At 45.2% G+C, this 10,892-nt stretch overlaps 1 protein-coding gene across 1 annotated transcript in view; it reads right to left on the minus strand.

Moving 5' to 3' along the window:
* Positions 1 to 10,097, minus strand: part of SMIM20 (small integral membrane protein 20) — a 113,954-nt gene extending 103,857 nt beyond the window's left edge. The window contains exon 1 of the mRNA XM_086964006.1: positions 9,870 to 10,097. Coding sequence (XP_086820132.1) covers positions 9,870 to 9,978 — 109 coding nt within the window. The 5' untranslated portion in view covers positions 9,979 to 10,097. The remainder of the gene's footprint in view (positions 1 to 9,869) is intronic.
* Positions 10,098 to 10,892: the final 795 nt, after the last annotated feature.

A 10,892-nucleotide genomic window follows, 5' to 3' on the forward strand; every position in this document is an offset into this window, starting at 1 on the left:
CAAGTGCGTGTAGGTGCATGTAGAATGCGGCTATGGACTCCCTCCTAGCTGCCAGGCTTGTCAAAGTTTTAAATGTTCAAAGTACGGGTTCAATTGTGGATCAAAGTGTGCGTTAAGCGTGCGTACGGCAAAGTCATAGTCGTTGGCAGCTCCTATATTTGGTAGGTGTTCGGATAGTTTGTAGATTTCTTCGCCTTCATAATGAAGCAGAAGGGAGCGTTTGATAGCTCTATCAGTCTCACGTTTTGCGACAAAGTAGTTTTCTAGCCTTCCAACCCATGTCTTCCAGTATGATGATGCAGTAGCTGGATGGGCGAGCTCAATGAAGGACTGTAGCACTCCCACAAGTGCATGTTGTGAGATTGGCTGCCTCTGTTCCAGGCCTTACTGCGGGGCGGAATTGGCATTATCTGCCATGGTGAGCAGTCTTTGTTCCCACGGCTTTGGGCGTGAAGATTAACGGTGAGGTTGGTACGTGTGGTGTTGCCCACTGATGTGTGTGAGCTGATTCTTCAAGTTGGCCTTTCCTTTGAGGCGCAGTTTCTCTTTGTAGTGCGCTTTCACCCCACTGTTCAGGGCTTTATAAATGCAGGTCTTGATCTTTCTTTTGCCAATGTTTTTTTTTCTTTAGGATTCTCAGTTGTTATGCCTCTGCCTCCTGGACGCTGAGGGTAGTAGCATGCCCAAATTTCTCTGCTCTTTGCCGGCGCTGGGGTTCAAAACTGCATCCCTCGAGGGAGCCAAACATTCAGCCACACCGAGAATCGAGCATCTTGCACAGCCAGTGCTTCCACTGTTGTGTATGTGTGGTCCATGCATTCAGATACCAGTCGGCCAAACAGGGTCCCCACGCCTCTAAGTACTCCGCCGTAGTCAAAATACAGTGCACTAGCATCTCAGTGCCTATTTCCAGCGCAGCACTATGCAGATTGCAACTGCTCTGTGGATGAGTTAGATGGATTTTGCTTCCAGAGCCACACTACAATGCAGCTATCTTGGAGCCCACCACTCTGGCGCCTACCCCTGCCCACGTCATCAAGATGAATATATTCAAAAGGAGCCAACTGATGCTAATAAGTCAAAAGAAGTGGTTTGAATTCCTCCACGTGATATGAAGGCATTTTCAAAAGAACGTGGCTCCATACACTGTTCAATGCAGGGGGAGCGATATTGTGGTAGCACAGCCTTATCTACTTAGCTATGCAGTCGAACATCAGCATCTGGTGTGCAAAAAACAAACTCTTGCCAGTTTGACACGTGTTCTGCAGTTATGTAAAGCGACTGCTGTAGTAACCAAAAATCATTCAAGCAAATGGGTTGAAACATCATGTCAGCCCTGCTGACACTTCTGCAGTTCTAACATTAATTTACGTCCTTGACAGAAATCTCCTGAGTGTCACCATTCAGAATGTGAACATGTATAGACCACAGGCAAGGTTCACACAGGTAAGATATAAAGAACATTCACATTCTGAATGGGAACGCATACTGTCGAATGGGTAAATATTTTTTTTAAACTGTAGAAGACAAAAATGTCAACATAGTTTCTGTCCATAAACATTCATTGTGAGCATACCCGGACAGGCATCTCTTTTGCTTTCAGCTTTGAACTTGGAGGACAAAACGTATTGCTCGAAAGAGAGGGTATGAATACTCCTACTCCTCCCCCACCAAAAGTCCATTTGTTTATGTATCTGAAAGCAGACAGCCAAAGATAAGCTCCTGGTGATAGAGCCCTTTACAAATACACATAGCATAACATGTTATGCTTGCTGCATAAAGGCAAATTTTTCTTTAACCCGCCGCGACAAAACAGGTTCAAAGATCTAACTGAGAACATTTGGGGCAAGAAGTAAGACCAGGCAGTGCTAAGCAACTTCCTTGGGAACCACCCACTAGGTGAAGCCAGTCACAGCATTACACATAGTAACGTTAATAGGGAAGGGATCAGTAAACTCTTATTTGACTGGGGTCCAAAATCCTGTAACTGTCTCTGAGCAGGTAGCAGCTGCTGTCTTGGTCAAATACGATGCTGACAGTCCAGATCTCAAGCAAAGAAGTGATACTCCTGAGTCTGATCACGAAGGAGATGAGAAGCCTGTGGTGATTGCTGGAAGGATCATCCACTGGATGAGCATACTGACCCACTTATCAGGAGATGTTTTGCCAATTAGAAACCTGTACGATTTTAGGGCTGATTCTGAGTCAACAAATGCCCTAACTAGACAAGTAAAAAATCCAGATACTGTGACTCCGTATTTCCCATTTGTATATGGAAATCAACAAGAGTTTATGCCTGTACTTTGAAGGGTACTACAATGTTTCTGAATTAGGCCCTTTGTTATCTTAAATTTCAGTTTGCATATCTGCAAAGATTTGGAGCCGTTATGCTGCAACAAAGTGATTTTAGATATGTGATATGTACATATCTTGCAGATCAGTGGGTCCGACAGATTTTTAGGTTTGGCCTCAATGGAGCTCAAATACTATGCATAAAGCCAGGAACTCTTAAAGGTTGTTGACAGGGTAAATTAAAGTATTGCTGTTCTGTGCTTGCCTGCACTCATCTGACATAAGATTAAAATATAGGAGGATCATTCATCTTTTGGATACGTGCTGCAGTCAGGCAGAATCAGAGAGCGAATGACTGTGGTATTCTGATTCTCGGGGCTAGGCTTAAGACCATGTTATGTTATGTTATGTTATTATGAGCTTGTAAAGCGCTATATCACCCAGGGGTATCTAAGCGCTATCAGCGGAAACACAACATCAGTAGACGAAAAAAGCGGATCACAGAGGTCCCCATGCCTCTGCGAAGAGCACTGTCTTCAGCTTTTTCCTGAACGGCAATATATTTGTTTCCTTCCTGAGTTCAACCGGGAGAAGGTTCCATGCCTGAGGGACAGTGCTAGAAAAGGCTCTGCCGCCCTTGGATGTGAGATTGTACAGAGGGCAGATTAGGTTACATGCCTCAGCTGACCGGAGAGACCTATTGGGAAAATACCTAGGGAGCCGATCTTTAATGTATTTGGGGGCTGAGCCGTAAACCGCTTTGTGAGCAATGCAGAGACTTTTAAATTTAGTTCTTTGGGCAATGGGTAGCCAATGCAAGCTGCGAAGTAGGGGTGTGGCCCGAGTGTGCCTAGGTTTATTAAAGATGAGTCTTGCTGCATCATTCATTACGACCTGAAGTCGGGCCAGAAGGTTGTTTGGGAGGCCATAGTACAGAGAGTTACCGTAGTCCAGTCGTGCCAGAATTAAGGCGGAGACCGCCAGCCTCATGGTGGAAAAGGATAAAACTGAGGAGAGTTTCCTCAGCTGGCGGATCAGACTCACACAGACGCCGACCACAGATGATACCTGCTGGGTCATTGATAGTCGGGCATCAATTTTGATGCCCAGACTTTTGACTGCTGGGGCTGGGGCTGGGAGAGGGCCCAATTCAGCCGGCCAAAACTGGTCGCACCATGGGTTGGCAGCTGTGGTAATTGCCAGGACTTCGGTTTTGTCAGGATTTATTTTTAGAGAGTTGTTCGACATCCAGCTGATTATAAATTTGAGAGTGTTCTGCATTCTCAAATGAGCCTGAGCGGTGTCCTCGATCTGAATCAGGATTTGTGTGTCGTCTGCATAATTGTAGACTCTACAGTCCATCCTATTTAATGACGCAATCAGTGGCTGAAGGTATATGTTGAACAGTAGGGGTGACAGGGCCGAGCCCTGAGGCACGCCGCAAGTCAGTTTTGCTGGTTTAGATACAAGATCAGCAAGCTGTACTCGTTGCGACCTGTCTTCCAGGAAAGATGTTAACCAGGCGAAGGCTGTACCCTGAATCCCCAGGTCCTGTATCCGCGACAAAAGTTGACAGTGATTAACAGTATCAAATGCCGCGGATAAGTCCAAGAGGATCAGGGCACAAGGTTTCTTATTGTCCGCCTTGAGTCTTAGGTCATCCAGCACGGAGAGCATCACAAGTTCCGTGCTGTGGTGTGCTCTGAAGCCCGCCTGGTTGGGCTCCAGAAGATGGTTACTTTCCAGGAAGTGGGTAAGAGAATGTAGAACATGTTGCTCCAGGATCTTTGCAAGAAAAGGGAGCTGGGAAATTGGCCTAAAGTTCTTTAGGTTTTTTGGGTCCGCACCAGCTTTCTTCAGTAGCGGAACTACCCTAGCCTCTTTAAAATTAGAGGGCACCAGTCCCTGCTCGATGGAGTGGTTAAGTAGCCTAAGGACATTGTTCTCCAATCCCGGCCAACCCAGCTTAAAGATCTGCGGTGGACAGGGGTCAACTGGAGAGCCTGATTTTACCCGGTTCAATATAGTCGCTAGGCACTCCTTAGTTAGAGCTGGTAGGACTGATAGTTTTTGTATGGTGGGTCTGATGGGAGGTGGGACAGGTTCTGCAGAGCACGGGAGGATTGGAATCTGACTAATTTCTGAGACCAAATTCTTAATTTTGTTCATAAAAAAGTCTTGAAAGTCCTGACAGTCTTTGGAGTCAAAGGAAGGTTTTGGCTCTTTGATGGTACGTAGATCATTCAGGACTCTAAAGACCTCTCTCTGGGGATTAGCTGCCATTGAGATGGCTGTTTCATAGAAATCAGCCTTTCTCAAACGAATGGCTTTTTTATAAAGTGCTAGCTGCCGTGTGTAGGCTTCATGTTCCAGGGGCGCGCGGGACTTCCGTCAGGCTCTTTCACGTTGGCGTAGAGCTTGCTTTAGTACCCTGAGATCTTGGTTAAACCATCCTGCGGCTTTGCCCTTGTCTCTCATCCTGATTTTACGCGCAGGGGCGACAACCTCAATAGCTTCTTTGAGGCACAACTCTATTAGATGTCAAATGGAATACATTTGTCAATGCTTATTGTTTTTCTTCAGCAGACTAATGCAGTCATTTTTCACACTGAGTTGTATATCATCTCAGTGCAAACCAAAATCCCATTTAGGAACACACAGCTCAATTTTAGGTTTCGTTTTCTGATTGCTGAAAAGTGGCATTAATATATCCCAAGAACTAATGAAGGTAACAGTGGAATGGAGCTGGAACTTCTAGGTTCACTGGAGTGGTGAACGTTTTGATGCAAGTGTGACTACAAAGGACACCACCGCATCCCTCACCAACCTATCGGTATCCCCTAAAGTCTAGTGTTTTCTACGAGAATATTTTGGGGGAAAAAACAGGTAGGTCTCACCTGGTTGAGTGTGCTGTTTGGTGATGCTTCTGCATTACCAGAAATTATGGATTAATCCTAGAGACTCCTTTGATAGGGATCCTTTAGCCCTGACGAATGCCCAGACCAGATAAGCTAACTTTTGAGGGCAGAAGCATGTTGGCGACTAGCAGATGGGTTTGAGCCATTGCGCCCTCCTTACCCGCCAAGCAAAGTATTTTTAGGTATACCCAAAGTCCTCACAAAGGTATTTTTATATTTTCGGGATCCCGCCTTGTCCAGTATATTCTATGCACAAACTTCCTCATACCGTCATGTCTTCATAGCGGTTGAGTCCACCTTGGTAGTACCATCTTACCAGGGTAAGGAGAGGATGCCGATGATGAAGAAGGACACTTTTACGTGTACGAGACATCCTGTTCCATTAAGGGTGGCCTTCCCTGTTTTAATATGACCCCCACTGAATATAGTGACGACCAATGACCCCCCTGGAAATGTAGGATGTGGTCTTCTTTGTATATCTGTGAATTTTTTGCACAGGCACTCTACTTGTTGTGATATATGGTAACTTGTACAATGTAATGCAAGAGAGTTTGCAGTTCTTTCAGCGGCCAGCATATGCCGTTAGAAATGTATTTCTCCATTAAAATATTCAACAACAGCTATTTTTATTGGTTCGGCATTGAAAGACAGCAAGCTATGTGGCTCAGTTATGCTCGGGAAGGTAGTTAGCTAGATCGCTGCACTGGAGGCTGTCAACATTGTCCTCCCATCAGAGGACTGCCTACCCAACTTAAAAATCCATACCAATTTGGTGGAGACCATTTTGACGAAAATGCATAAACTACAGGAGTGAAAGCACTTAAAGCCAAATGCCAGGTGGACAGTCATGTTGATGCGACCAGCTTAATATTTCTTAACCAGAAAGATACCCACAAAGCAGGTGTTTTTCTAAAAGATAAACCTCACAATAGCCCTAATATGCTCAGGGAGCTTGTACATAGTTTATTTTCTCTGCTTGTCTGCCAAGCTTCAGATCTGCACAGGAGGACTGGTCAGTAAGCACTAACCTTGTACTTGGAATTTAAAGCGAGCGGCGTATGTTTCCATACTCCTCCAAATTAGGCAAGCCAACACAAATCATCTTGTCAGACTTCACCATACCCATCACACACCACTGCTGAAAAACCATTGGCAAATCTTCACAATGGGGCCGGAACAAGATCTCAGAAGCCTCCTGGTCTTTCAAACTTCCTTACAAAGACAACAAACCCAATAAAAACAGACCACAGTCAAACTAGTACATAGAAGAGCACAGCCTCATCAAGCACCACTGTAAGCAAATTGAGCGCAATTGGAGACAAAATCAGATCATCATCAAAGCACCTACAATTCAGACCACAGATGCTACCTGTAGCAAAGCAGAGCCACGCTCACCAACCGCATCGACAGCAGCACCAACAGTGCCAAGAAAATCTTCGCCATAGTGAAAGACTTTATCTCTCCAGTAGCAAGCTTCACCAGTGTAATCCCCCTGTCTGGAACACAGCATTAAGCTGTCCCTATACTTCAGTGACAAGATCACAGGCATATATAACAACTTTGCATACTAATCAGACCCTTCCACTTTCGTAGCCCTCCTGTCCATTTCAGCTAACTCCCAGACCTTGACCACACGGGGCTGTCATAACCACTCAAGAAACTGCAATGACCACAAAGTCCATACACACCAGAGCACCCTTGACCCCTCCTTTCATCATACCTTCATGAAAAGATTGGACCACAGTAGAGCATCCTTCAACCAAATCCTGAACAACTAAATTGTCACAGCCACCTCCTCAGATGCCTGAAAACACATCACAGTAGTCCCCTTCCTCAAGACACCCTATGCAGACCTAAAGACGCTAGCCAACTACTACCCTACCTCCCTTATACTCTATCTAGCAAGTGTGGTGTAAAAGACCACCGACCACAACGACAACAACATCCTCGACACCACTCAATACAGATTTAGGCCCAACCACAGTGCAGACCCCGTCGTCATGGATGACATTGGGATGATCATGGACAGAGGTGGCACAGCAGCCCCCACCATAACTGACCTTACCACAGTCTTCAACAATGTCTCCAATCCCACACTTATGTAAACCATCGAATCCACACCCCTCCAAATAACTCACGCAAAGAACCTCAAAATAGTAATCAACAACCAGCATTCCATAAATGACCAAGTGACGAAGTCTCCATCTCCTGCTTCCACGCACTTCGAATGGCTCCTCACCAATATTGGGAACAGTCACCCAAGCACTAATCACCAGCAAGCTGGTCTATGGCAACACACACTATTGCTAGAATCAATGCTCAACTGACCAGAAGGCTCCAGATGATACAGAATTCTTCGGCTAGGCGCAACCTCAACCTCCCACTTTGGATTCACATCATCTGGCACCTCAAATACCTGCATTGCCTCCCAATCCACAAACGAGCACTCTTCAATCTCCTCATGCACACATACAGAGCCTTACACAAAATTGGCCCCACAAACCTATCTGATACCTCTGCTCAGCAGGACTCCAACTCACCCCCTGCATATGCAGAACCGCATATATGCCTTCCCATACATCGCTTCTAAATCTTGGAACTGCCTACCCCTACACATCAGAGCCACCTCTTCAGTTCTTGAATTCCACATGATATTGAAGACCTGGCTCAGGTTTGGCAAATGCAGCTACTGCTTCAGGGCCAGGATACCCGCCCGGGTGAGTCATGCTCATACACAAAAAATACCACAACTGCCAACCAGATAACAAATAATATGTTGGTTAGAAGTAGCCCTGGGGAAAGGGAAACGGGATAAGAGGGAAAACAGAGACGGTGATATCATCACTCTGACTCAACATTCAGCTGAACATTTCCTTGACATGGACAATCTTCTCACCAACTGCACCCATCAATGGCATCATCAAATGTAAATGTAGGATACTTGTAAAGCGCACAGCTGCCCATCACCAGGGCGTCCCAGCGCTGTATAACGTTGTGGAACCCTTCCTGGCTCTCCCTGTGAGATGCCCCTCCTGGGCACCCCCAAGGTGGAGGCCAGGCATCCCAGTGTTGTAGGGGCCGTTGTGGAGATTAAGCAAGCTATTGCCCAGAGTTGCAGCGTGGGACCCCATGATTAGAGTAGGCGCCGAGGCGAGAATTATCGAGTCCGCAGACAATGAGCCCAAGACCCTGCTGCGTCGGGAATTGAACCCTGGTCCCGGGCCAGACCTCTGCATCAGGGTCTGCCGCTCTAACCATTGAGCCACACTTCTCCACCAGTACACACTCAAGTACACACCTTCATTTTATTGTTCTTGATACAACGTGTCATGACACTTGGTCATGGGTGGCAGAGGGCTTTAAGCATGGCATATAATCACATTACCCCATCCTGCTAGAATTCCATTTGCTCCCCTTGCCAGACTACACCATCTGCAACATGTACAAAGCCATCACGGCTAGCACCCCTGCTTACCTGACAGACAAGCTCATCCCCTATGTTGGCTCGAGGCACACCCGCAGACAGCAGCCATCAAACTGAAGGCTAATAAGTGGAAAAGGTTTAAAACAATGCTGAAGGCCTTTTTCCATTTATGCTCCCGGGGTCTGTAACAATATCCTCTTATCTATCAGGACCGCTCCAACACTGCTCTAATTTATTAAACATTTGAATATTCACCTCTTTAAACATCGCAACATCACAATGCAGTAACAGTGCACTTCTACTTGCAAAATCCAGCTGCATTTCCTATCGCTCGTTGACTTAATGGTTGCATTTGCACGTGTCAAGCTCTCCGCTGCATTTTCTCAAAGTGTATGCTATACACATACTACATACATACATGGCATAGTATAACAATGAACAAGCTCATACAGAGCATAACACTGCAAAAACGTTAAACAGTGACGTAGTTACATGTATTTAGCACAGGCCTGAGAAACCCACTTACAGGGAAAGATCTTTTAGCAGGTGCATTTTGGGGTCTCTTTTGAAGGTGGAGATATTTGTGGTTTGTTTTATATGTAACGGGAGAGCATTGCAAATGGTGAAGTATCCGTTCGCGACTGTTCACTAGAAGCACATCAACTAGTGCTCCCCTACGAAGCAACAAGCAATGCTCCCCTGCTGCGCATCGCCTTAGGGTCCTCTGCTGTCCAGCATCCTGTGCTCCCTCTCCACCTTACTTTCCACGCCTTGTTATTCATCACCCAGCCGCACAAGTTTATGTTTGACTGTTGGTCTGTGTGCATTGTTCTTAATATCTGTGTTGCTTGGCGTATGGGTTCGTTTAGTTCTGTCGGATTTTTCACTTGAGACATAAATTGCAGCTGCCCTACATAGACAATGTGTGGCTCAATGTTTCGTGTGTGCATGTGACCACACACTATATAAAAGGCGAACCTTTCGGCTTAGTCCAGAATTTTTAATTAGGGAGACTTCCCTGCATGATGTATTTTTTTTTATTTAGGTTGTTGACGGTTTTGACATTAATTACGTCTTTGCACATCCAACTTGCACGCTATGAGCTATGATGTGCAATTGAAGAGCATACCCTAGAAGCTATAAAGTGGCAGCAACTAACCTACTGAGCACTCACACGCCATTCTGCGTAAACCAGTGAAATAAACCGAAAATAATAATATTATTCAGACACTTACTATATTCTTCTATGTGCATCAAAGGGTGAAAGTATATAGGGTAGAAGGCTGCAGCCACAGCTGTGATAAATCCGCCAAAGATGAGAGCCATTTTTGTATTTCTAGACATTATACAATAGCTTACAAAAGTTCAGGGAAGCTGGAAGGGCAAAGCGCACAGCTGGGAAGTAGACAGTGTGGAAAGACACCATACATACAGAAAGGTGACTGCAGTTTACACTGCACAGCTTTGCAACGCATGAAGTAAAAAATGTGAGCTGTCCTCCGATTGGCCGAAAGGAAGAAGTTCTATTGGTCACTAAAACCCCTCTCTCGATAGGTGAAAAGGAGCTTCCGGTATTTGTTGCCAACTGTTGCCAAGTTCATACGAAGGCACTGCCTTTCAGCTGTGCACAATGCGTGATGTTTTGGAATGTTAGCGGTCTACACAGAAGTAAAGGATTCTGCTACTCAGCGTTAATTTAAAAGCAATTTATGTGACATCAAGGTGATGCGACTCTTTTTTCTTAACTTGGAATCTTATATGTGTTTCAATTTCGACGTGCAGAGGCACATTAGTGCGTTTGATTGTCTGTGAACGGAGCTATGAATTAAAAATGTCAGCACTGAATGGTGCATTTAAAATTCCACTTGACCTCCCGTGCAATTTTTTGTGGGGTGTGAAAAATGGTGCAAAACCGCACAGCATTGCAGAATGCGGTGTGATATATGGTATGCTTGTGCAACGTTACTGTGTAATTCACTTGCAAAACTGTCTTGGGTCGCGTCAGGCTCCTTTGTAAAACCTTCAGTTCAAACCTGGGTAGCTGTGGCTTCGAGCAGCAAGGCTTAACCAAAGGAACTAGTGCAAGGCATGTATAAACATCAAACAATGAAATGAGAAACTCTGACAAGAAAAAAATACAAATTGATCAAATAGATTATATTTTAAGAATGTATAGACACCAAGATGAGCAAAATCAACCAGAGGGTTTTGGAGCTATAGATTTTAAAGTAAAACGTAAATTTCAACTTTTTAGTCCA

Source organism: Lissotriton vulgaris, chromosome 3_2 (assembly GCF_964263255.1).
Source record: "Lissotriton vulgaris chromosome 3_2, aLisVul1.2, whole genome shotgun sequence".
In the NCBI taxonomy this organism is placed as follows: Eukaryota; Metazoa; Chordata; class Amphibia; order Caudata; family Salamandridae; genus Lissotriton; species Lissotriton vulgaris.